General features: G+C 43.8%; 1 protein-coding gene across 9 annotated transcripts in view; it reads right to left on the reverse strand.

The window, feature by feature from the left end:
- LOC105012525 overlaps positions 1–27,442 on the reverse strand; it is a 56,677-nt gene that overhangs the window by 24,051 nt on the left and 5,184 nt on the right. For 7 of the 9 annotated variants that reach the window (XR_004576288.1, XR_004576287.1, XM_034294880.1 and 4 more), the window contains exons 8-30: positions 27,281–27,417; positions 24,570–24,686; positions 23,500–23,557; positions 23,372–23,419; positions 21,703–21,771; positions 20,103–20,242; positions 17,206–17,337; positions 17,056–17,110; positions 16,786–16,866; positions 14,585–14,778; positions 14,265–14,352; positions 13,677–13,742; positions 13,423–13,562; positions 13,144–13,263; positions 12,961–13,018; positions 12,808–12,846; positions 12,646–12,708; positions 11,775–11,923; positions 11,327–11,443; positions 11,125–11,173; positions 10,975–11,052; positions 9,574–10,872; positions 9,095–9,169 (exon numbers count right to left, since the gene is read on the reverse strand). Coding sequence is in view for 7 of the 9 variants with exons in the window: in XM_034294880.1 (XP_034150771.1) it covers positions 9,095–9,169; positions 9,574–10,872; positions 10,975–11,052; positions 11,125–11,173; positions 11,327–11,443; positions 11,775–11,923; positions 12,646–12,708; positions 12,808–12,846; positions 12,961–13,018; positions 13,144–13,263; positions 13,423–13,562; positions 13,677–13,742; positions 14,265–14,352; positions 14,585–14,778; positions 16,786–16,866; positions 17,056–17,110; positions 17,206–17,337; positions 20,103–20,242; positions 21,703–21,771; positions 23,372–23,419; positions 23,500–23,557; positions 24,570–24,686; positions 27,281–27,417 (3,372 nt within the window). In the remaining 2 variants the exon portion in view is untranslated. Of the gene's footprint in view, positions 1–9,094; positions 9,170–9,573; positions 10,873–10,974; positions 11,053–11,124; positions 11,174–11,326; positions 11,444–11,774; positions 11,924–12,645; positions 12,709–12,807; positions 12,847–12,960; positions 13,019–13,143; positions 13,264–13,422; positions 13,563–13,676; positions 13,743–14,264; positions 14,353–14,584; positions 14,779–16,785; positions 16,867–17,055; positions 17,111–17,205; positions 17,338–20,102; positions 20,243–21,702; positions 21,772–23,371; positions 23,420–23,499; positions 23,558–24,569; positions 24,687–27,280; positions 27,418–27,442 lie in introns of those variants that run through there. The other 2 variants (XM_034294883.1, XM_034294885.1) reach the window with 2 other exon arrangements.

Raw genomic sequence — 27,442 nt, forward strand, 5'->3', positions numbered from 1 at the left:
CAATGATGAGGACACGGACGGAAAACACCCTTGCACCGCTTGCTCGGATGCAAACCATTCCTCTTTAAAAATGTGACTCTGAAACAAATTTCCCAGAACAAATCGAAGCCATATTTGCAGCACTCGGACGCAAAAAACTTCCTGCACCTTCTCTTCCCATCCAAAATTGGATGCAAAGGGTACGGCGCAGACGGGCAAGGGGAGGGGCCTATTGTAAACTGTTCCTAGTGCACAGCCGACACCAGCAGGAACCATTGGAAATGGTGACCATGCCAAAAAAAGAGTGGCCCTGCTCAGCTGCTCATGTTGACCTAGAAGCAGTCAAGAAAAGACCCTTCCAAGCAGCAAAAAGTTCATTTAATGTATTTACTTAGGTTAGAAATTCCATAAGCCCATCTTTTGTGGTGGAAAAATCTAGAAAGTAACTCAAAATGTAATATATGTGAATGTCCTTGTTAAACTGCCTACAATGCTCCAACACCAGCCGTTAGAGTGGAGGTAAAGGAACTAGCTACATGGTGCCAGGGGCAACAACCTCTCCCTCAACGTCTGCAAGACTAAGGAGATAAGCGTGGACTTCAGAAAGAGGCAGAGGGGGAGTCATGCCCCCATGCACATCGATGGAGCTGAACTGGAGAGTCCCTGACTTGAAGTTCCTCTGTGTGTTCATCAAATATGACCTCACTTGATCAAGACAAGTGAACTCTGCAGGGAAAACTGCCCAAAAACAACTATACTTCCAGAGGAGACTCAAAGTTCGCCATGCCTGTAAAAAAACTCTCACCAACTTCTACAAATGCACCATTGCGAGCATCCTCCCAGGCTGCATTACTGCCTGGTAGGGCAGCTGCTCCGCTGCAATCGCAAGTCCCTCCAGAGGGTGGTGAAGTCCGCAGAGTGCATCGTCAGTCCATCTCCACTCCTCGCAAGGCATCTACCATACACAATGCTTTGGGAAAGCACGGAACATCAAAGACTACAGCCACCCAGGCTATGGTCTGTTCACAATGGCACACATGAACATTCCAAATGCTCTGATGTCTTTCCATGTACATTAGAATTTAATTTTGTATGTACAATTCATAGGCATTTACACTCATTGTATCTATATATTCAATACTTCTACCCATATTGATCATATTCCCCATCCTACTCTTTTTAAAATTGCTGCGAGTTTGTATTATGTACAGTCAGGTCTGGAAATAATTGGACACTGACAAGTAGTTTTGGCTGTTTACAAAAATACATTAAAGTTGCATATAAATAATGAATATGGGCATAAGGTGCAGTCTTTCAGCTTAAATTTGAGAGTATTCAAATCCAAATTGGAGGAAAGGTTCAGGAATTACAGCTCTTTAATATGCAGCGCCCTCTCTTTCAGGGGGACCAAAAGTAACTGGACAATTCACTCAAAAGCTGTTTCATGGAGAGGGGTGGGCAATTACTTAATTTTTTTATCAGTTAAGCAGGTAAAAGGAGTTGATTCCAAATGTTGCATTGGCTTAGGAATGGCTCATGAGCCGTAGCAAACCACATCATCTGTAAAACACGGTGGAGGCAGTGTGATGGCATGGCCATGCATGGCTTCCAGTGGCATTGGGTCACTAGTATTTATTGATGATGTGACAGAAGCAGCCAGATTAATTTGTGTATAGGGATATAGTCAGATCAGATTGAGCCAAATAAGCTGTCCAATAACATTTGAGCCACTGAAATAAGGGAACTGTGTATACAAATGGTTGCAATTCCTAAACGTTACATACAATATTTTTGTTCAACCCCTAGAAGTAAAGCTGAAAGTCTGCACTTCAATTGTATCTTGGTTCTTTCATTTCAAATCCATTGTGGTGGCGTAGAGAGCCAAAACTGTCCATAAACTTCTTGACCTAACTGTATATACACATCCACGATACAGTGCTCAAAAAATTGCATTCCCTTGCAGAATTTCTAATATACAGTGGGGAGAACAAGTATTTGATAACCTGCAGAATGGGCAGTGTTTCCTACTTAGAAAGCATGTAGAGGTCTGTAATTTTTATATTTTTTAAAATTTTCAACTGAGAGTGACAGAATCTAAAACAAAAATCCAGAACATCACTGTTTGATTAAGTAATTAATTTGCATTTTATTGCATGACATGAGTATTTGATACATCAGAAAAGCAGAACTTAATATTTGGTACAGAAACCTTTCCTGTAGTTCTTGACCAGGTTTGCACACACTGCAGCAGGGATTTTGGCCCACTCCTCCATACAGACCTTCTCCAGATCCTTCAGGTTTCGGGGCTGTCGCTGGGCAATACGGACTTTCAGCTCCCTCCAAAGATTTTCTATTGGGTTCAGGTCTGGAGACTGGCTAGGCCACTCCAGGACATTGAGATGCTTCTTACGGAGCCACTCCTTAGTTGCCCTGGCTGTGTGTTTCGGGTCATTGTCATGCTGGAAGACCCAGCCATGACCCATCTTCAGTGCTCTTATTGAGGGAAGGAGGTTGTTGGCCAATATCTCGCCATACATGGCCCCATCCATCCTCCCCTCAATACGGTGCAGTCTTCCTGTCCCCTTGGCAGAAAAGCATCCCCAAAGAGTGAGGTTTCCATCTCCATTCTTCACGGTTGGGATGGTGTTCTAGGGGTTGTACTCATCCTCCTTCTTCCTCCAAACACGGCGAGTGGAGTTTAGACCAAAAAGCTCTATTTCGGTCTCATCAGACCACATGACCTTCTCCCATCTCTCCTCTGGATCATCCAGATGGTCATTGGCAAACTTCAGACGGGCCTGGACATGCGCTGGCTTGAGCAGGGGGACCTTGCGTGCGCTGCAGGATTTTAATCCATGACGGTGTAGTGTGTTACTAATGATTCTTTGAGACTGTGGTCCCAGCTCTCTTCAGGTCATTGACCAGGTCCTGCCGTGTAGTTCTGGGCTGATCCCTCACCTTCCTCATGATCATTGATGCCCCACGAGGTGAGATCTTGCATGGAGCCCCAGACCGAGGGAGATTGACCGTCATCTTCAACTTCTTCCATGTTCTAATAATTGCGCCAACAGTTGTTGCCTTCTCACCAAGCTGCTTGCCTATTGTCCTGTAGCCCATCCCAGCCTTGTGCAGGTCTACAATTTTATCCCTCATGTCCTTACACAGCTCACTGGTCTTGTGGAAAGGTTGGAGTCTGTTTGATTGAGTGTGTGGACAGGGGTCTTTTATACAGGTAACGAGTTCAAACAGGTGCAATTAATACAGGTAATAAGTGGAGAACAGGAGGGATTAAAGAAAAACGAACAGGTCTGTGAGAGCCAGAATTCTTACTGGTTGGTAGGTGATCAAATTCTTATGTCATGCAATAAAATTCAAATTAATTACTTAAAAATCATACAATGTGATTTTCTGGATTTTTGTTTTAGATTCCGTCTTTCACATTTGAAGTGTACCTATAATAAAAATTACAGACCTTTACATGCTTTTTAAGTAGGAAAACCTGCTAAATCGGCAGTGTATCAAATACTTGTTCTCCCCACTGTACATTTATTTGACCAAGATGGTGGCGCGTTTACTTCGCGAGGCCCAGTGCCTACCCAGTTTTTGTAAATTAGCAGTAATTTACTTAATAATAGACAGTCCCTCCCGATGGGACAGGACCGGAACGCCTTCCCAGGAAGGAAACAGATGCCCAAGCCACCTCAGCTGACCCCTCTCGATGTGGAGGAGCAGCGGCTCTACTCTGAGCTCCTCCCGGTTGACCGAGCTTCTCACCCCATCTCTAAGGTAAAAGCTCATTTCGGCCGCCTGTATCCGGGATCTTGTCCTTTCGGTCATGACCCAAAGCTCATGACCATAGGTGAGAGTAGGAACGTGGATCGAGAGCTTTGCCTTGCGGCTCAGCTCTTTCTTCACCACGACAGACCGATACATCAACTGCATTACTGCAGAAGCTGCACCGATCAGTCTGTCAATCTCCCGTTCCATCCTTCCCTCACTCATGAACAAGACCCCTAGATCCTTAAACTCCTCCACTTGAGGCAGGCACTCTCAACCAACCTGAAGGGGGCAAACCACCCTTTTCCAACTGAGGACCATGGCCTCGGATTTGGAGGTACTGATTCTCATCCCCACCGCTTCACACTCTGCTGCAAACCGTCCCAGTGCATGCTGAAGGTCCTGATTTTAAGGGGCCAACACGACAACATCATCCGCAAAAATCAGACACGAAATCGTGTGGTCCGCAAACCTGACTTCCTCCGGCCCCTGGCTGCGCTGGCTCCATAAAAATTACGAACAGAACCGGCAACAAAGGGCAGCCCAGCCAGAGTCCAACATGCACTGGGAACAAGTCTGACTTACCGCCGGCAATGCGGACCAAGCTCCTGCTTCGGTCGTACAGGGACCTGACAGCCCTTAGCAAAGGACCCAGGACCCCATATTCCCGAAGCACTCTCCACAGGATGCCGCGAGGGACACAGTCGAATGCCTTCTCCAAATCCACAAAACACATGTGGACTGGTTGGGCAAACTCCCATGAACCCTCCAACACCCCGTAGAGGGTATAGAGCTGGTCCAGTGTTCCACGGCCCGGACGAAAACCACACTGTTCCTCCTGAATCCGAGGTTCTACTATCGGCCGTATTCTCCTCTCTAGAACCCTGGCATAGACTTTCCCGGGGAGGCGGAGAAGGATTTGGGGATTTCAACTACTCAAATCTGAAAACTGTACTTCCCAAATTCCACCAAAATGTCTCCTGCCCCTCCAAAGGAGACAAACTAGACTGTGTATACAAACATTCCGGAGGCTTACAAAGCCATTCCCCTCCCCCACCTGGGACAGTCTGATCACCTTTCACTGTTCCTTCTCCCCAAGTATTTACCCCTCAATAAACAAGTGAAACTATCAGTAAGTGACCAGTGTGGCCAGAGGGGTCAAACTCACTTCTACCACACCAGTTTCAACAAACAGACTGGAGTTTGTTTGCTTCTCAAGCCACCCTTGACTCCCATACGGACATTGAAACAAATGGTTAGTCCGTTCCGGATTACATCAACATCAGCATCAACAATGTCACCACCCTTAAACGAATAAAGACCTTCCTCAACCAGAAGCCGTGGACGAACAGAGAGGTCCCACAACTGCCAAAGGCATGAGAAAGCTGCTTTCAGATCTGGTGATGTGGAGGCCTACAGCGCATCCAGGGCCAACCTGAATAGGGGCATCAAGATGGCTAAAAATGACCACAAACTGTGGATTGAGGAAAACCTCAACAATAACTCTGAACCTCTACGCATGTGGCAGGGCATCCAAGCCATCACAGACTACAGGCCAAAAAACCCTACCCCCACAGGCAGCGACGTCCCCTTCACTGATGAGTTAAACAGGTTCTACGCCCGTTCCAACAGGCACAACAAACAACCAGCGATTAACGCTGAACTCCCCCCAGACGACCCCCCCCTCAGACAATCCACCACAGATGTGTCATCTGCACTGAGCAGGGTAAATTCACTTAACGCTAATAGTCCTGATGGCATCCCTGGGCGTGTGCTCAGAGCAAGTGCTGGGCAGCTGGCCGAGGCCCTTACGGACTTCAACCAGTCACTGGCCCAGGGAGTTGTCCCCATGGGTTTCAAGACCGCAACCATGCCAGTGCCGAAGCAGTCCACTGAGTCTAGCCTGAATGACTTCGGACCTGTCACACCCACTCCCACGATCATGAAGGGCTTCAAAAGACTATTCCTGGCCCACCTTAAATCCTGCCCCCCCCAACACTGGATCCCTGACAGTTTGCCTACCGGTTGAACAGGTGTACAGAGGACACCATATCCACAGCTTTACACTCTGCCCAGACCCACCTGGATAAAACCAACACCTATGTGAGAACGTCATTCATAGACTTTAGCTCGGCATTCAACACAGTCCCCCTGGGTCACATAGTTCAGCAGGGATACAGTAGATGGAAAGAATCTGTTCCTGAGCCTGCTGGTGCAGGAATGAAAAGGCCTGTCCCGCCCGCCTGATGGAACAGTTTGTGGCATGGATGTGAAAGGTCCCTGATGATCCTGCACGCCCTGCGCAGACATCGCTTGCGCTGGAGGTCTGCTCAGCTACAGAGCATCCGCTAAACCACACCGTGGCACAGTTAGTCGATTGTGCAGTGGTAAAAGTTCACAAGGATCCTGAAGGGCAGGCGGGCCATCTTCAGCCTCCTCAAAAGGTACTGGCTCCGCTGCGCCTTTCTGACCAGAGTTGAGATGTTGGGGGTCCAGGAGAGGTCCTCGGAGATGTGGACACCCAGGAATTTAAAGCTGGAGACACGCTCCACCTCAGTACCATCGATGAGGACTGTGGTGTGGCTGCAGCTTTTAGAATTCCGGTAATCCACAATGAGCTCCTTGGTTTTCTTTGCGTTGAGGGCCAGGTTGTTATCAGCATGTCATGCCGCCAGGCACAGGACCTCTTCTCTGTAGGCTGACTTGTCATTGTCACTAATCAGGCCTACCACCATGGTGTCATCTGCAAACTTGATAGTGTTGGAACTGTATAGACGAACACAGTCGTGGGTGAAGAGGGAGTACAGGAGAGGGCTCAGCACACAGACTTGTGGAACACCTGTGTTCAGGATCAGGGTGGAGGAGGTGAAGGTGACAGACTGGGAATAGCCATTGTAGTTGCATTTTTCAACTTGTTACATGTACGTTTCTACCTCGGGAACCTCATTGCTGTCGATCACAGTCTATTATCCTCCAATAAGAAAGGTTTATCCTACATGGTACGCTTGTATGGTATTTTCCAACCTCCCCTATGGTCCATGGATCTATCGATAGAATATGACAGTCATATGGACAGTTCCTAGCAGAAAGTGTGGAAAGGGTGTGTGGGGCCTATCAGTAACGGCCACCACATCTTATCTATTGTCCATTGTTCAGCTTTAGTCAGCACTTATACATTGTGCTAAGTTTCTCATGCCCATATTCAATCATGCTACCAGGGGCCTTTTCAAACTCATCCACTGCTACCGATTCCTGGTCTAAAGGTTTGTATTCTCTTTGTTTCTTTCTAAATAACTTATTTCCATTCTTTCTTTCTGAAGAACTTATTTCGTCTTATGCTGTTACTGACTCTTAACAGATGTTATGCCGAGCGATCACGGGGCATTCACAACTATCTGGCACGGCAGGTGCTTTCTGCTTTGGCTACGCGTTCATGCGTGTGTGCGCAGGGGTTGGTCAGGGGATGAGTATTTGCCTTCATTGCACATCTATACATTCCACTTGAAACATACCTCCATCCATTTCCTGCCTTATTCTATTTGCACTTCAGGTTAGAAGCCAACTGCATTTCGTTGTACTTTAGTAAAGTTTCATCTAACCATTATAGTCTAACCATTATACAGTTGTGCTAAAAAGTTTATCATTTCTTATGGGATTCACATTCAACTGTAGGTCATAACAGAATGACACAATCATAAAACAAAAAATGGCAAATAAAAAAAAATAAAATTAACTGACCTCTGTTCAAAGGTCTGCATACCCTTAAACTTTTTCTGCTGTAACCACTGGAGGGTCAACTTGGACTTAGGGTCAGTGAGCCACCACCATGTTTCACAGTGGGTGGCGTATTCTGTTCACTATACCATAAAGCTATATTTTGGTCTCGTCAGTCTACATCAGTGTGCTAGTAGCTGAGGCGTGTCAAGGTGTTGTCGGGCATATTGTAACTGGGCCGAACAATTCTTCTGGCTGAGATCTTTCTTGGTCTACCTGATCTTGGCTTAGTATCAAGAGATCCCCGAATTTCCAATTATTAATAAGTGATTGAACAGTACTGGCTGGCATTTGCAAGGCTTTGCATATCTTTTTATATCCTTTTCCATCTTTACAAAGTTCCATTACCTTGTTACGCAGGTCTTTTGACAGTTCCTTTCTGCTCCCCATGGCTCAGTATCTAGCCTGCTCAGTGCATCCACGTAAGAGCTAACAAACTCATTGACTATTTATACACAGACACTAATTAAATGTTAAAAGACACGTGTGGGAAATTCCCCTTTAATTGGCATTGTCACCTGTGTGTGTCACCTTGTGTCTGTAACACAGCCAAACATTCAAGGGTATGTCAACCTTTGATCAGGGCCATTTGGGAGATTTATGTTATCATTATGATTTAAAAAGGAGCCAATCAACTGTGTGATAATTAATGGCTTCATATGATCACAATCCTTAAATAAAAGTTTCATGATTAGACATTTTAAAAATGCAAACATTTCATAATTTCTGCCAGGGTATGCAAACCTATGAGCACAACTGTATATATTAACGTCAACTTCTTGTGGATTGTGTATTTTTCCCCTCTATGTGGTCCACAAGCAGCAGCACCATCACACCTAGTATAACACACAACCAACAACATTATTTGAGCTTCAAAAAATCATTTTACAACTAGGAAGACATCTATATTTTTGGTGTCCCGCAAAATTGTCTTTGTCCAGTTGGACCATATGCTTGCTAGTTTTCATGTCTTTAGTGCCCAGACAGAAATTAATCAAAAACAGACAGAAAGGCACAGAAAGAGAGACAGATGTGGAGCAGACATGGCATCCTTGGCAGCCATAGTTATGACTGACGTGCACATTACTTCCACGTGCCTAAACCTAAACCAGTACCTCTCATTCTCAGACAGAGCTAGTCAGCAATAAGCTCTAACACACCAGGAGGAATGCTGAACAGTATGTAGTCTGTCAAAGGCTAGGATCTTCACCAGAGCAACTGCCCTCTGGTTAGACAAATAAGAAACCAGGCTAGTTCAGCCGGCCCACAATAAAATGTTAATTGTGGCTGCCCTCTCGAGAATCTAACCCAATTCACCCAGGTGAAAGGCATTGTCATTAACCAATATGCCACTGAACTGCACATATGCTGGGCATTAGTATACTCTTCGCATTATATTATTTTCACGCATTAACATCACAAGTTCGAATCTTTTGTTAGATAGCATTAACTAGCATTAAACTGAGTGAAGTTTATTAAGTTTACCTCCACCACAAATAGTATCAGCATAACGTGTTATATATTTATGTAAACAACAAAATAATGAGTTAGAGCACATACTTACCGACTGCCTGTCGGTTCTTGCTCCTCAGAAAATCAATCAGTGGAGTGTATATAGGATTGCTGGGTTGTGGAGTCTCTGAAATTCACATAAGCAGTCTATATTAACATCTATGCCACTAACACACACCTCCACAAAATGAAAAACATGCAACTAGTTGTAAAGCTTGCAGATATTTAAATAAACCTACACCCTAATTGCTAACTACACAACACAGACAGAAATAAACCTTTTTTAAACAATCTTGTTATCAAGTGTTTCAGAGGTCTCGGAGCTAAACCTTCTCACTAGCTTTTAACTACACTCTACTGGCCATTGTACGGCTGGCTCTACTACTTTACTTAATCATTATACTAGCTGTACTAATCACTAACAGCCAACAACTTTCTTGCCGAATGTCCTCCGATTCATTTATGTACCGGCTTATGGCATCTCTATCCCATTTTATTTACTTTGTACCGGATCACTGCAGGGTTCCTTACCATTCTTTGCCCCGGGGTCGCTGCAGGGTTCTTTACCCGTCTTTTCCCCGGGGTCGCTGCAGGGTTCTTTGCCGGACTCTGCCCCGGGGTCGCTGCAGGGTTCTTTACCGGACTCTGCCCCGGGGTCGCTGCAGGGTTCTTTACCGGACTCTGCCCCGGGGTCGCTGCAGGGTTCTTTACCGGACTCTGCCCCGGGGTCGCTGCAGGGTTCTTTACCGGACTCTGCCCCGGGGTCGCTGCAGGGTTCTTTACCCGCCTTTGCCCCGGGGTCGCTGCAGGGTTCTTTACCCGCCTTTGCCCCGGGGTCGCTGCAGGGTTCTTTACCCGCCTTTGCCCCGGGGTCGCTGCAGGGTTCTTTGCCGGACTTTGCCCCGGGGTCGCTGCAGGGTTCGTCGTCAATCTTTGGACAGGGATCAATATAGGGTTCTTTGCCCGTCTTTGCCCCGGGGCCGCTGCAGGGTTCTTTGCCCGTCTTTGCCCCGGGGCCGCTGCAGGGTTCTTTGCCCGTCTTTGCCCCGGGGCCGCTGCAGGGTTCTTTGCCCGTCTTTGCCCCGGGGCCGCTGCAGGGTTCTTTGCCCGTCTTTGCCCCGGGGCCGCTGCAGGGTTCTTTGCCCGTCTTTGCCCCGGGGCCGCTGCAGGGTTCTTTGCCCGTCTTTGCCCCGGGGCCGCTGCAGGGTTCTTTGCCCGTCTTTGCCCCGGGGCCGCTGCAGGGTTCTTTGCCCGTCTTTGCCCCGGGGCCGCTGCAGGGTTCTTTGCCCGTCTTTGCCCCGGGGCCGCTGCAGGGTTCTTTGCCCGTCTTTGCCCCGGGGCCGCTGCAGGGTTCCTTGCCCGCCTTTGGACCGGGGCCGCTGCAGGGTTCTTTGCCCGCCTTTGCCCCGGGGCCGCTGCAGGGTTCTTTGCCCGCCTTTGCCCCGGGGCCGCTGCAGGGTTCTTTGCCCGTCTTTGCCCCGGGGCCGCTGCAGGGTTCTTTGCCCGTCTTTGCCCCGGGGCCGCTGCAGGGTTCTTTGCCCGTCTTTGCCCCGGGGCTGCTGCAGGGTTCTTTGCCAGCCTTTGGACCGGGCCCACAGCAGGGTTCTTCTCCAGTCTTTCTACCGGAGTCAGTGCAGGGTTTTTTGCCAATTTGTTTTTCCACCTCCATCCCAGTCTTGTGAGTCATGTTTACAGTATCTGGGGTGGTCTCTTTGTAGTTCTTTATCTCATTGTCATTTTTGTTCCTGGTCTCATTATCCTCTCCAACATACAGACGTACAGGAACAGGTTCTGTGGTCCGGCTTTGGTCTTGTATTCCCCCGAAGGGCACTAAGAGAAACAGCGATTATTACTGTATTACTATTAATGTATTTAATCCTAAATGTCTAGATTCATCTATTACTTTTTCCCCTACACTCCTCTTGAACTCACCCAGTTTTTTCCCACGTGGTAGCAGAGGAATCTGCAGTCTGAATCCTCTCTTATTGACTGACTTCAGGATCGCCAGGGCTGCGGAACACAGAGTTAACCACGCACACACACACCCAACCACAAACATAACCCGAAAATAAACATGCTCACCTTTTGTGTACATGACTGATTCAGCAATGCAGCGTTCCAATTTTATGACCTTATAAAAGGAGAAGGAAAAAAGAAAGATGATGTAGAGAGAGGATAAGGAGGCAGAAGACATAGGAGGGATACGGACAATGTATCACCAGCGGATAGGGACTGTCGGTGCTGTGTATCTTAGGGCGTTTTAGACAGACCAGGTTGAGGTTACCTGTACACGGCTGGGAGTGTGTATTGTCTCAGCCTGTTGTGCCAGGTCGAGCAATACTTCACTCCTCCTTTCATCATGCCACTTCACCTCTTCCAGAGAACCGGGATGTGCACGTTTCTACACACACCACACACACACACACACACACACACACACACAACCATGAGTCCAACCCTATCCATAAAAACATAAGCATGTGCTAAGTTGTGTCCCATTCAATTAAAACCACTCCATTTCCTACATAAAATGTATAGCTAATTGAGACACGACAGTTATCCCATTTATGTACACATTCCAAACTGCATTGCATATCCAGCCCAAAATGTGAGTTTAAGAATATTTAAGCTACATTTTGGTCTCCATGTATATAGGTATAACCTGTACACATGCATAGAATGTAAATATGATGGGAGGGGTTTAAAGCAAGAACAAGAGTTGTCTATTTTACCAGGAACATAGTGACATGAGTGTTGCTGTGCATGTGAGCCACGCTGAGCCTGTCTGACAACTTCTCCTCACACAGAAGACACAGGTACCCCCATCTTGGAAACGAGTCCCTGGGCCTTGTAATGCTGTATTGAACCAGGAACTGCAAACCTGAGATATTCAGAGATAGAAGCAAATAAATTGACATGTTCGCATCAGTAAATCTAACCTTTCTTTGCACAAACAGTTCCATACAGTTAGAGGAATTACAGAACAATCCGTCCGGCGTGAATTTGGGGGTATTTTTATTCTAAAAATGCAGCACAATTTGTACATACTCCCTCTGGATTAAAGACATGCTGAAGACCGGGCCCAAAACAAGCAGGAACTGAATGACCAAAGTACACGCTTTACCATGGACACATTAAAATAGCATGCGTAAATTACTAGTCTGATTAGAAACATTAACTGAAATTGTGATAGTTAAAGCTGAGGTGTGTGTGGTTCTGGCTTTTGACGATTGCTCTGTCCTTTCAAATAGACATCAAGTTTCAAGTGGCCAGGTACCAAGAACGGGTTTGCAGGATGTAATGCGAGGGAGGACATCACAGGTTGAGGGAGAAAAACTTCCTACATTTTATAGATAAAGGGAACAAATATTCCTTTATATAAAGATAACTTTGGCTTTTAGTGGTCACACTCATCCTAAACATTTCCAAAGCAGAGTTTTGCATTGCTAAGTATTTCGTTATTTCTTTCACATACGCTTCCTGTTACACCCCTTTGTGAGTCCGTTTTGACCAAATTTCTCCACGCCCCGGTTATATTTATGTAACAAAGGAGTGTAACATTTGACAGTTTTGTTGCTTACTGCTTCCTTAGTTTGTACTCACCCAGCAGAGGAAATGTCCTTTTTGTGTTTTTCAGATGGGTCCAAATTGTCAGTGGTTTGTCAACTACATGACACACATGGACAGAGACAAGAAGAATCTGAGCTGTGACTGCTTATCAAAAAACACCAGAAAACAAAAACTTTACGATCACAGTGTACTCACCAAAATAATAACCATGAAAGTCTTTGAGACACTTAATGGCTAGAGAGGATGAAGGCAAGCAAAAAGAAATTGTAAGGACAGTAAGGAAAACAGACGTGTATTCATGTGTCACCAAACAGACAATGCCTAAAGTAGCTCGTAGAGAGGTCTTACCAGTGAGGTAGTGCAATGTCTTAATGTTGGAGAAAACAATGTCAGGACAAAAGAACACCTGGAAAGAATGAATTGATGGTGTACAGTATGAAAGATAAAAAGAACTGAGAGCGTTAGCGTTGACAACAACAGTACATGTCCAAAAAGCTCTTTAACAATCTGTGATACTGCTTCCATCCTTACCTTCAGGATCATGTCCTTCTCTCCTCTGTCGGTCTCCTCTTCCCAGGCCAGGGTGTTCAAGACCTTCCGGTCAATTTCTGGTTTCCAGCCAAACGGCAGACGCTCTGGACTCTGGTACATCTGACAGACAGCGACAGACAGATCTAACATTTTCCACTGGCTACACACATTAAAAAGCAAACACATGGCTATCTTAGAACTGCACATTTTGGAAAAAATCATTCAAATCATATTACTTAGAGGCAGATAAGACATGTACACACAGACATACACACTAACCAGGGTCTGTTGGAGGTGGGAAGCAGAGGTGAGGTGAGACAAGATAGAAATTGCCGTGAAACACTCATGACAGATGTGACACAGGCACACCGGTATGTCCACACACTCTGAATTCAGACACGTCGAGATCAGATGGACACCTGAGAAATGGAGCCCATCAGAGTACATTATTGTATGGTGCCCCACAGGCACACATTTTTTACTTTACATATCATTGTCAGTAATTTTTCTTCTGAAGCGTACAGCCCCTTTACCAATAATTGGTTCAGTTCGCCCTGGGTTCCGCATGTACTCGTACAAAGTAAAGGATGGTAGGTGGCCTATACCAACACCAGACCATGGGGGAGGAAGACAGAAAACAAGTTACTTTATATGCACAGTGGTTTGTAATGACAGTATAACTTCATATAGCATGGAGTCTCACACTACCAGTTGCTCGCAATGTCGCTTTGTAGCCAGTAAAATACAAAATATTAACACATTTGTATTACTGCAAATGAATGACATGCCCAGCAGCAGAGCGATGGCCAGACTCGCCTACTCCTCTCGCCAGGGACGCAAATAAATTGGCATAAAAAAGTTGTTTTCAGATTTTAAACAATCTTGTAACACAATAATTCAACCACATACATGAATTGAGAACATCTAATGTCATTGTTTCATCTTTAATAGTTTGAGAGAGAAAAAACATTCTAGATACAAAAAAAAATAAAAAATAAACATGGACCTGGGAAAGTTGCAAAAGGGCAATTGAAATTAGCAAAGACAAATGTGCTAATCTGAATGCAAAATAAAATCGATATTCCTGACTGGGCAGATTCGGAGGAAAACGTCACTAGTACCTGGCCCGTCACCCAGCATCATCTGATGTTTCCAGCTGCGTACATGTAACTTGAAGAGCGACACCAAAGCATATACCTCGTTGCAATTCTGAGGGCACAGAAAGATGACACACACAGGACATCGTGGTGAGAGCATATAATATAAGCTTTCAGCATTTTCCAGATGTAGAGATTTAAACCTGTTGAGCAACATTGTTCCATTATTAGTACATTCCACAAAATGAGGCATATTCCCCATACTGGAGCTAGGACCTTCAGTTTTTCTTTCATTGTCTGCTTCCACACATTGTAAAGAATAGTGCATTTTTTTTTATTCTGACCTGACAGAGCAAACGGCAAACACCTTTTTGGCCACTAGCTGCGGTCAAACCTGGAGCAGCTGTAGCTTCTCTAGGCTTTTCAACAGCTCGAGGAATGGAGGACATCTCTGGGCTCAACTCTTCCTCCAAATCAACAGCCTCGGCAACAGTTCTTGTGGTATCTTTGATAACCTTTGACCTGTTTAAAAAAGGAACTGAACAGGACCCAGACAGAAATCAGAAAACATTTGAGACAATTTTGTGGCACGTAAAATATCACCATATATATATAACAGTATAACGATGTCTTTGATGAAAGATTAACATGCAGCATGGGAGAAGCAAGGCTAGTCTGGTTCTCTGAGGAAGGTACAACAACCTCCTTTCTTTACAAAAGAGTAAACCAAGCCCCAAGGACAGGCACACTTAGCAACGGAGTAGAAGTCGTACATTCCACACTAAACAATGTGTGATAAGATGCTTATTTCAGGTACTGAAGTCAGGACGCAAGGAGAAAATACAAACATTTATTAACACATATGTGTCGTTCTAGCAGTGCCAGTGAGGGCAGTTTGCTCAGGACAGAAAGGAACTGCTGTGCACTGTCCTTCTCCTTACTGTTCTCTTGAGACTAATGAGCAACAATATATTACATGTGCATGACAGAAGAATCTGTGGCTTGTCTTTGAAGCCCTTGGGAGGATGAGAATCTAAGCAAGATTGGTTTCCCTGAACTCAGAAAACAGGGAGTCACTGACTAAACTTCCCTGACCACGGAGACTAATGAATCGTTTTCAAGGCTCAATTATTTTTATGAAGCTTCTAGAACTTGCGCCACTAATGTTAAATGAAGGTAGCTCAGAGCAGATCCCAGAGGGTTGGGAAAAAAAATTGGAAAATTTGGCAAGGACCCACCCTGAGATAAGCATAATGGCCCTGATATCATTGTATAACCATACTGTAGAAAGTGTGTCCGATGCTTGGAAGCCAGTTGCTCTGCAGACCTGCACGGCTTTATGAAGTCAATAAAGTCTACTATTGAATTCACTCCTGAATTGTTGGGAATTTTTCCGCAACACTGTAGGTATAATTAACTATGTACTAGAACTTTGAACTAAGCTAAGACAGTTCCAAGGATCTGGTTATAAGGACAAGTAAACACGGGTACCCAGTCTGCCTCACGGAGTTGGACGGGGTGCCACAGACCGGAATCCGATAAATTTGTCAAGATGCCTGCCAATAAATACGCAGTCTGAAAAAAACTGGAACCAGCATGACTGAGAAGTCCCTCTCTTTTTGATCCCATCCTACTGCTCTGTACTTTCCACTGTACTACATCAGCACAAACTTGTCAAGATGCCTTTTTCGACACCCGCTAACACACTCTAATTATCTCTATGCATGTTGTTGCTGCTGCTGCACACCCTCTTTGTTGTAGCCATCAGTGGACTGGGCATTTATCTAGGATTTTCTAGTGTGAAAAGTGAGGACGACAGACTCTTCACAGGGTGACACACTCAGGAAATGTCAAAGGTTTTAGTTGAGAGCTCACCTTGAAGAGCTGAACGTGCTTCTACACCTTAAATGTACAGAATTATTGTCCGGCGGTTGGCAGGGTCACATTCAGAGGTACAGTTCCTCATCTCGCACGCTAGCACTATGGGTGACGTTCTTGAACAACTGCTTCCCATTTTGACCCTAACCTGTAAAGACCGATCTGGAATCTTTTGGAACCAAGCTAAGGTCCAGACACAACCAGACCTCTGATCATCAGGAACCTCAAAAGCTCTGGGAAGACTGATCACAACCGCAAGTTTGTTTTATCACAGTCTCATTTCAACCAAAAACACAATCCTAAAAGGGGCCATGCAAAAGCCAGCACTCCGTAAACCCGTAACCACACTCCCCCCGTAACCACAACCCCAACCTTTCTACTTATCCTCTTTTTCATTTCATACAACCTCCGATTGCATAATTGTTTTTAAGAACTGACCAAAGGGAATTAACTCATATGCATTCTACAGGAGGACAGAAAATGTAAACGCTTTTTGCATTAATTGTATTATGCCTATGCACACTTCAATGGTATGGTGTTTTTTTTCCACAAATAAACAATTTCGACTGACAATTATCTTCACAAACTCATTCTTATACAGGATGAATAGAACTGTCGGAGGTGTTTGTCACACCAGCATGCAGAACCAGTCCCTTCCAGTACGTACCCAATTTGTCTCCAGGAGTCACGCTGGTCTTCAAACAGCCCTCATTACGCTCCTCTCTAATGGTCTCCAACTTCCTCAGGGCTACACGCAACGCACACGTGAGAGGTTGCACATGCATGTGCTAAAAACAAACTGCATTTCACACACACAATGTGTTTGTTTTTTTTAACTAAAGAATGGGTCACTGAAACAGTTCTTAGCTGGATTTGCACCCAACTTAAGATTCTTAAGAAACTTAAGATTTTTTTTTTTTTTTAAGGGCACACTTACCTTCTCTATAGACAGACGGCACGGAGGCGAACACTTCTGGTTCCAACACAACACGCTGTAATACATCAACAGGTCATTAGGCTGTAAGTCAAACAGAGTGACTGATTAATTTAACCCCAAGGGGGTGTGGTCTCAGCCGATAACGTTCACCTGTATCTCGTTATTGGCGGACCGGCTGATGTCTTGTGCCTGATTGGCCAGGTCCAGCATGATGGACTTGAACCGGTCGCTGTAGGCCTTATAACAGTCCTTCGTCAGGAGGGTGGAGGGATGCCACGCTTTCTACACAAACCATATCCGGGGAGGGACGGATAACATACAAAAGAAGATGAGCAATCAAGTCCAGTCATGTATTCCTCATGTAAAGTTTCCAACAGGCATAACCAGTGCACAGAGATGTTTAACCGCTCCCTCAACAGTGCAGCAATAACCAAATCTTGCATTAAAAACAAGTGGCAGAAGCCAATAGAAAACTGGTACAAAATAGGCCATGGGCATTTTATGCTGCGTTGTAGTTGGCGCAGGGCTATCTTAGCTCCGGGTTAAGACAGGCTGTGGGCTATCCCTTTTCTTGTGTCTGTTGTGGTTAATGTGTGAGCTCAGGAATACTTGGCTATATGCTAGACGGTTTCGCTTCACAGAAATGTCAATTCTGAGAATTATAGTCGATCTGCTTTAAGCATGCTTCAACTGGTCTATACTGATTGGATTGTTAAACTTTTTCTTCATTTCTGTGCTATAAACGATGGCCTCTTTATCAACACCAGACAGAGACAGGCTTGACCTTGTATGAATGCTTACACGTTCAGCTCTCTTCATACAGAAGCAATGAAATAAAGGTTTTTGATGGAACTATTGACTCAGGATGATCTTTTCCAGGAAGAGTCAACTCAATTCCTCAACAGGTGCAGTGCATGAGCACCTCTAAAATAGAGTAATCTATACCCTAAGTAGCACTGTATTTAAAATTATGATAAGTCGATTAATCCTTTTGGATTTGAAGAAATATTACAGAAAATATGTTGCAGTGTCACTGTTAACCTTTGTTTAATACTGAATTTATACATTTCCAACTTTTTTTGTATTTTGACCCATCAGTGAAAATCTCTCATGCAAACACAGATACAGTGGAGAGAACAAGTATTTGATAACCTGCTGATTTTGCATGTTTTCCCACTTACAAAAGCATGTAGAGGTCTGTCATTTTTATCATAAGTACACTTCAACTATGAGTGACAGAATCTAAAACAAACATCCAGAAAATCTGACTGATTTTTAAGTAATTAATTTGCATTTTATTGCATGACAAGTATTTGAAATATCAGAAAAGCAGAACTTAATATTTGGTACAGAAACCTTTGTTTGCAATTACAGAGATAAGTTTCCTGTAGTTCTTGACCAGGTTTGCACACACTGCAGCAGGGATTTTGGCCCACTGCTCCATACAGACCTTCTCCAGATCCCTCAGGTTTCGGGGCTGTCACTGGGCAATACGGACTTTCAGCTCCCTCCAAAGATTTTCTATTGGGTTCAGGTCTGGAGACTGGCTAGGCCACTCCAGGACCTTGATATGCTTCTTACAGAGCCACTCCTTAGTTGCCCTGGCTGTGTATTTCCGGTCATTGTCATGCACCAATCTTTAATGCTCTTACTGAGGGAAGGAGGTTGTTGGCCAGGATCTCACGATAAATGGCCCCATCCATCCTCCCCTCAATACGATGCAATCGTCATGTCCCCTTTGCAGAAAAGCATCCCCAAAGAATGATGTTTCCATCTCCATGCTTCACGGTTGGGATGGTGTTCTTGGGGTTGTACTCATCCTTCTTCCTCCAAACACGGCGTGTGGAGTTTAGACCAAAAAGCTCTATTTTTGTCTCATCAGACCACATGGCCTTCTCCCATTCCTCCTCTGGATCATCCAGATGGTCATTGGCAAACTTCAGACGGGCCTGGACATGCGCTGGCTTGAGCAGGGGGACCTTGCATGCACTGCAGGATTTTAATCCATGACGGCATAGTGTGTTACTAATGGTTTTCTTTGAGACTGTGGTCCCAGCTCTCTTCAGGTCATTGACCAGGTCCTGCCGTGTAGTTCTGGGCTGATCCCTCAACTTCCTCATGATCATTGATGCCCCACGAGGTGAGATCTTGCATGGAGCCCCAGACCGAGGGAGATTGACCGTCATCTTCAACTTCTTCCATCTTCTAATAATTGCACCAACAGTTGTTGCCTTCTCACCAAGCTGCTTGCCTATTGTGCTGTAGCCCATCCCAGCCTTGTACAATTTAATCCCTCATGTCCTTACACAGCTCTCTGGTCTTGGTCATTGTGGAGAGGTTGGAGTCTGTTTGATTGAGTGTGTGGACAGGTGTCTTTTATGCAGGTAACGAGTTCAAACAGGTGCAGTTAATACAGGTAATGAGTGGAGAACAGGAGGGCTTAAAGAAAAACTAACAGGTCTGTGAGAGCTGGAATTCTTAGTGGTTGGTAGGTGATCAAATATTTACGTCATGCAATAAAATACCAATTAATTATTTAAAAATCATACAATGTGATTTTCTGGATTTTGTTTTAGATTCCGTCTCTCACAGTTGAAGTGTACCTATGATAAAGATTACAGACCTATACATGCTTTGTAAGTAGGAAAACATGCAAAATCGGCAGTGTATCAAATACTTGTTCTCCCCACTGTACCTAGAAAACATTTCAGATTTGGAAAGCCTGTCTTTCTGATTAGTTTTACGGCAATGCTTAATACAAGATGCTTGAACAAGATCTGACACCTTCCATCTCAGGTCATAAAAACATTTTTGCAACAACGTAAGCGATTAAAGTTAAACCAAGTTGAATACATGCAAAAATGAAGATGAGATATGCAGATATTTTCTCCAGTATATTTATATTGGACCCAAGCAGGGCTTAGAATTGCTCAACATTGTTTGCTCTATGAACAATGAAGTCAGTGTATGTCCTGACTGGTAACCCTCAAATAGAAAGGACTGTTCACTTTCAGCTAGGTCAATTATACACACACACGCACACTTACAAAGTACCAGTAGATATGGTCAAAGCTCAGTGTGTGTTTGATGACTCTATGTAATGGGATGTAGAGTTGACACAGTTGGCACAGGTAGGATTTCTTCTGGTCACACCCCTCACAGCAGTACTCCACCAGGTGCTGTAAACCTACAGGTCACAGGTAAGGGGCCAGAGGTTACGGAGTCAATGACTAATAAAACATGGATTTATGCTATAAAATGGTATGGGTATTGAATAGAACCATACAAATGAACTGGTAGTCTTTATTGGTGAGGATTGCATTGTGAGGAAAAATTTATCCGGGGGTTATATTGCGGTCTATGAGTCGGAGGCAGCGTAACATCACAAAAAAAAAAAAAGCAGCAGGATAAGTGAGGGTTTTGACTACACAAGCCAAAAACAAACCACAGAAGCACATTGTCTCATACAAATGTAATCATATAATCAGCATGAACAACATTGTCTGTGTAAAAAGATTTAGACAAAGCATTTCTACATTTCGTGAGATAAGGAGAGGGATCTGCAAAATACGACTTAAGAGAATCCTGCAAACTCTGACTGTACCTTGTGTCAAAGACAGGAAAAATGTCAGTTAGCTGGCTAATGGCCAGGGAAGTCTGCCATGTCTTACACAGAGAAAGGCCTCGCAAGCTTTATGAACTACAGAAGAGTGGATACAGTCCTCTCCCCACATTATACTTCACAAAGGTCAAAATATTAACTTCGGCCTTCAACAGAAGGGAGATGTCCCACACCTGGCAGCAGCAAAGAAATGACAAAAAGAAAACTGTGCATGAGGAATACTCCCAAGTGGCTCAGTGGTCCAAGTCAATGCCTTGTCAAGGCTGAAAGAGCAAACTGAACGATTAAAATATCAGTACTGACTGAAAAGCAGACAACATTAATTTAGGAGCAGTAGATGGAGGTGAGAAGGCTCCTGAACATTCCTTGAGGTGGTCTCGGACCTTTCCTGCAGAAATTCTTCAGCTTTTAAGGCAGGGAGGATGTCCGGTCAGGTTGTCTGAAACACAGCTGGACGCTTTTTTGAGAAATCAACAATCGGTCCCGATGCGACGCTTCGAGGGGACATTCTTGCAGTCGGCCTGATTATAGATTATATGTATAATCTTGGCAAAACATTGTGCAAAACATGAACAATAAGCTTTTTGGTGTGTATATAAAAGCTGTGTGTATATTGAAAATACTTTATTGCAGTTTATGAAACATGGGCATTATACTCGGCATGTGATCACACTTTCAGTACAGATCAGTGCAGAAAATACTTCATAAAGCCTACCTAGAATCAAAAGGCCTATCCACTGCAGAGGTTTTAGGACAGCGGGCTATCACTTTTGAGGGCAATGCTCGTTGCTGACATTTCCTCCTCAAACATATTGCCCTTAATGTGTCAGAACAAACCCAAGACTGTTAATGAGACCATTATTAAATGTATTCTGAGAAATTGTCTGATCCACTGCCTTGTCTCCCAGTAATTAGGCCTGTTCATGTAAACTGCTAGGCTGCAACGTAATGGACAGATTATCCCTAGGATTCTTGTTAAAAAGTGTCATTCCAGATATAGGCTGGGTTACTGTGAAGCTTCTTACCCAGCAGAGGATGCTTCCTTCTGGAGTCTCTGTGGTAATCTTGTATTGTCCTCCTCTCCGGTCTACCAGCTGGAGAAAACAGATTTTGTGAGAGAAAGATGACAGAGCGAGAGAAGGGAGACATAGATTAATCTGACAGACTGTGTTAAACCCCTGCAGCATTTGAAACACTGCACTCCATGTTCAATATCTGCCCCATATTTTGTGAGGGAATTTTCTGTTAACTGCATATATAAATCACACGTTTTATAAATATATCAATATGCATGCATAATCACTCGCTTTATGAAATATATTAATGTGCAATCCAGACACAGACTATGACTTCTTGAATGATGTACTCCACCCACACACACAGGGTCAATGAGCTCTCAGGGAGTGTATGATCATCATGATGTGTGTATCCGGTCCTTAGAGCCATTATAAGTGGGCTCCTCAAAAGAGCATCATCCTGTGTCCAGACATTTACAACCCTAAAATGTATGGCCTTTTTGAGTTCATTGGAAGTGTCACCCAAATATGAACCATGAGGTTGTCATGAGTTACTCAGGAAGAGAGAGAGAACAAAGAGGAGAACCCCGCCCCAGGGGGCTCCCAAAAAAAGGATGGTCAGATGGCGTGATGTGTAAAAGTTGGACTTGGAATTTGGGTGTATCTACAGAAGGGCCTGGCTTTGATGTCTGTCATTGTTTTATGATTTTCATTAAAGTCTATTGGATTCACAAGAGTTGAAGTGCTTTTTTGTTTTAGTCATTGTGGACTTGATTTTCCACGACAATTTCTGCCACATCTCACGCCAAACTGACTTCCATTCCAAGCATGCATCTACTTCAAGACGTTGGGGCTTTCTTACAGCCTGCCAAGGGACCATCTTCAGACTGTCCACATAGTATACATCCCTAACTGAGGACTTAACCCTAACCCCCGTCGGGTGTCTTAGCAACTCCAATCCCGCTCAGCCAAAGCCCTTCGGTCCAAGCACAACCCTGCTGGCATCAGCGTCCTCTTGAGGCTTGTGCGAAAACATGCCTTTTTAAGAGAATGTATGTGCATTTTAGTTCTATACATTTTTTGGGAGAACACAGAGGAATTTTGCGTTGCAATACGTGCCATTTTCTTTCCATTCTTGGAAACGGCACAAAAGGCAATGGTTGGACCTGCCATGTTCACTACTGATAAATCCTATACATCCTGTCCATACATCTAGTGTGTGGAGCCAAGAACAATGGACACTATTCAAGAACTAGAGGGGTTGGAACATACATTGCACTTGTGATTAGAAGACAGCCAGATAGAGGAGCAGATGTGTTGAGGGTTTGGTCTAATATAAATATGCTGTTTAAGACAGATATTCGGAGAAGCACAGAGACATCCGGAAAGACCAAGAGACAGAAAGAGCAAAGGCTGAACATCTAGGAAAGACATGTACTATATTTTGTGAATAAACAACAAGGAACGCTTCTCCCCCTGACCTCGGTCCATTATTATTCTGCAAAAGAGCCAGAAACTAACAGGCTAAAATGGAGACCGATTTTCTGAAACATAGCTTTTAAAAAGATCTAAAAGGAGGCAACACAAGGGGACAATTCTGGGGGGGGGGGGCAATTAAACTGTTTGGTTAGAGATCTATTAAAAAGAAGTGAGTGAAGAAAAGGAAATTCATACACACCTCTGACGCACTTCTCCAGCCTCTCAGACTGAGTTAGAGCCTGCATCACTACAGAGAGAGAGAGAGAGTGAAAGAGATGTTACCCCTTTCTTAGTGCAGAAATTAATAACCTTAATGTTAAGTGTTACCTTTAGAGTAGCCAATCTTCTTCAAATCCAAAACCATACTCTTAGGCATGTCCAGCATCTACACAAAGGATGGGGTTTATTGGGGCATATAGAGCAGACACTACAACATTTTCTCTTTAGAAATGATGCGAGCAATAAGAGTGATAACAGTTTTAGGCCTACTCCACACGTCCGCAGGTATTTCTTAAAACAGGGTTTTCCCCCATGGTTCTTTAAAAAAATCCCATTCATACAAGCACTGTTGAAAAAATGTATTAAAAAAAACTCTGTCCACATAAAAATACACTATCAAGCAATGTCCCTCATGTCCTTACACAACTCTCTGGTCTTGGCCATTGTGGAGAGGTTGGAGTCTGTTTGATTGAGTGTGTGGACAGGTGTCTTTTATACAGGTAATGAGTTCAAACAGGTGCAGTTAATACAGGTAATGAGTGGAGAACAGGAGGGCTTCTTAAAGAAAAATGAACATTCCGTCTCTCACAGTTGAAGTGTACCTATGATAGAAATGTGACTTCTACATGCTTGTAAGTAGGAAAACCTGCAAAATCGGCAGTGTATCAAATACTTGTTCTCCCCACTGTATATACAGAACTTTAAGTTATATAAAAACTTTATATAAAAACCAGTAAAATGCCAGGCTTGAAATTAAAGTTCAAAAACGTCCTCTCCCCACTCAGAGCATTTGCTTGGTTATTCTCTATAATTCTTACTTAGATCTTTTCACGGTGCTAAGATAATTTGTTTCTTCTAATGTAAAACCATCAGAACAAGGTACTACTCTGCTCACTACAGATAAAAACCTCTGCTTTGGATCTTTAACAAACCAAGTTACCACTGCAGCAGATTCAACCGCATCAATGCCTGAAGGCATCCAGTCTTCAGACAGCTTCATAGTAATAAAGTGATAAAGACTGATTTCATTTTCAATTGGGTTTCATGGATAATAGTCTGGTTTACCGTAATGGTGAACTGACCCCACCTGGCATGGCACGGCACACACCCGTTACAATGAGGAAGCCAGAACACACACACGCAGTAGCAGAGACAGAATAAGACCGCGAAAGACATACCCGCAGCACCCCGGGTCCATTCCGGTCCAGATCTTTGGCAGCGAGCACCTGTAGATGATTCGAATTGTTCGAGCCAGTCAACCAGGAGAAACTCAACAAATCCGGGTCTGTGTAGTTCTGAGACAGAGACACACAGACAATTGAACTGTAGGTTAAAGGGGCCAGGCTAAACTAATTGGTTAATTGTTTTTGTGTGTGTGTGTGTGTGTCTCTCCTGGAAAGCATCGGTCGTCAGTGTATGCTGGCAGAGCCGATGTTCAGGAGCCTGGACAAGGTACAGTGTCTGACCGGACATGGTAGCACACAGCAGGCTGAAGAAAATTGTTAATAGGTACATATGTATACACACATTTTTTTACAGAAAGGTATGTGACAGCGTAGACCGAATGAACAGTGGGAAAGTACAGCGAGTTTGTTGTCAGAAAATGGGGGGTTTACAAGGCCAAAGATAAAATGCAGATTATATTGGTTTCCAGAATAGTTTATTATGCTTTGTTAAGTGTCTAAAAAAAAAAAATAAAAAATCCTAGGACATCGTCCATGAATGGACTATATGTACGATATCCATAAAATGTAAATGCCAGATGGGACAATATGTTTGTATTAGTATTGATCATTAGGACTGTTAGTCATATAAAGTTGATATTCTGCATATGTGGCTGACATTCAGTGACATGGGCTGACATCTGGCCTTGAATAATAGAAAAATTTGGCACCAGTCTTGTATCAGGAAGGTTCTACTTTGTGCTTGTAAGATTGCAGTGTTTTTCTCTGTACTAGCGATAAGGAATATAATGTAATGTTAAGAATGTTTAGACGGGTAACATACTCTGTTGAGACTGTTGGCCATCTTTCCTAGTAAACTAGAGGCTTCAGCTTTCACTCAGAAATGTCTAAGAAAATGTCTGTTGAGAAAGAGTCAAAGCGTATTCAAAAAGTTGGGGCCGGATGCTTCTCTGTTAATCAGTGTCCTGGGTAAAATTTGCTTCTCTAAAGATCTGGAACACCAGTTGTGGGCCATCACCCCCACCCTCCTGAGCTCACCTGGAGAGGTGTGAAACTCTGTGCAAACTGGAATGTAACAAAAAGCATGATATTGTGGACTTAAATCTGCAGTGTCAGGATTTTCCCTGTTCCCCATAAAGAGCAGAATAGGCCTAGCACACGTTTGTGCTATTGTGTCTTGGACACTTATGGTATACTTAGACTGGTTGGGAGGGCTTGGAATCGTATTTGTATGGAATAATTTTTTGTATTGTAAATGTATTACTTGATTGGAATAAAATGTATTATGTTGGAATATAGATTGCTACGGCATTCCTCATTCATCTTCATACTCAAACTGAAAGGGCTACTGATAATTACACAAACATAAGCAAGTCGAAGTGACCAGACTTGAAATCCCTGAGTTCTGGGCCTCTGAACGGCCTAGGAGGTCCCAGAAACACATAAAACTTAAATGTTAGGCTCATGATGAGAGGTGTAGCTAACCTTTACTAAGGACTTCCAACATATGGTCATTTACGATGGCATTAATTTACTAACAATATGGAGTCATATTATATATTTAAATGTATTTATCACTACGGTAACGTTCCCTTGCACTTATTCTCCATGTTGGGGACATATTTAATGTAGTATTCATTCATCATTGTGTGTATGTGATATATAGACAAACAACTAAAAAAGAATGCTAATGAAAATACATTTCCTGTTATTCATCTTAATATTTGCTGTTGCTATGAAACAGAGTAAAGAGAATTGAAACTCGGGGGTGGGGGTGGGGGGAAACCGGATATTCAGCTACAGGATATAAAAGATGTGCATCCTCTGAATAAACGCTTATGACCAGTTCGCTGTTTTAAGTGTTTGTTATGTAAATTTTGAACTAAGGTGCATTTGAGAAATGTCTGTCTTTCTATGGGCTGGTATGTAAATCTGTACTTTGATTGTGACACACGTCTGTATTTGTTTCTAAACAATTACATTTAGTAAATCAGAGCCTTACAACCTCTGATTGGTGGGTTTGAACCTGAAACTCCAGCTGTAAGATAATCTAATAACCTTGTCAGTGACCCTGCCTGTCCTTCTGTTGAACCAGACCGTAATTCTTGTTTAATTATGTTGTGGAACCTGGTAATTAAATTTCTACGGGAACTGCCAGTTATCATTCATGAAGATGCAATCAACTTCCTGAATGATAACAATATAGAAAAAAAAGAGCTCAGTCAAGCAATGTGACTAAGATGTCTTTTAATGGAACTGACTGAAGAAAAGAGCTGTACACAGGGTCACATAAATAGGCTTAAGAGGCACAAACAATTAGAGATGCCCTAATGTATTTCTCCAACTAGGTGTGATTTATCTACCAGGGCGCCTCAGTATCCAGGCTTAGAGAATCCCGGTTGTGACAATCAAAAACATCAAGTCAAGTGCCATGTTAAACAGAGGTGTTCCTGACCGTGTTAAGAACACATGCTCGCCGCTGCAGTCGGCTTTCAATGTTTTCCACAAACCGTTTGGGCGCAAAATCCTACACAAAAAGGTATATAACATTTGAGCTTTAAACCTTGCAGAGTGGAGAAGGCCCTAGTCGAATACTCAAGTGTGGACACACAAGTCCTTAATAGTATTTTATTTTAAAGGAAATTGCATTCCTAATTTGAAATAAATGATATACAACTCGTGTTCGTGGGTGCGTGCTCACTTACGTAGTAGTTGGAGAGATGGTCGGCAGAAGTCAGATGGTCTATGATATTTCCTTGGCCACAGTTCTCCTCACACACATGACACAGGTAGAACGCATCACTCCTCTCTGAACTCAAACAAATTGTGACCAGGCACAGACCTGGGAAAGAAAATAATAAGTAAAC

This window comes from Esox lucius, chromosome 10, assembly GCF_011004845.1.
Source record: "Esox lucius isolate fEsoLuc1 chromosome 10, fEsoLuc1.pri, whole genome shotgun sequence".
Taxonomy (NCBI): Eukaryota; Metazoa; Chordata; class Actinopteri; order Esociformes; family Esocidae; genus Esox; species Esox lucius.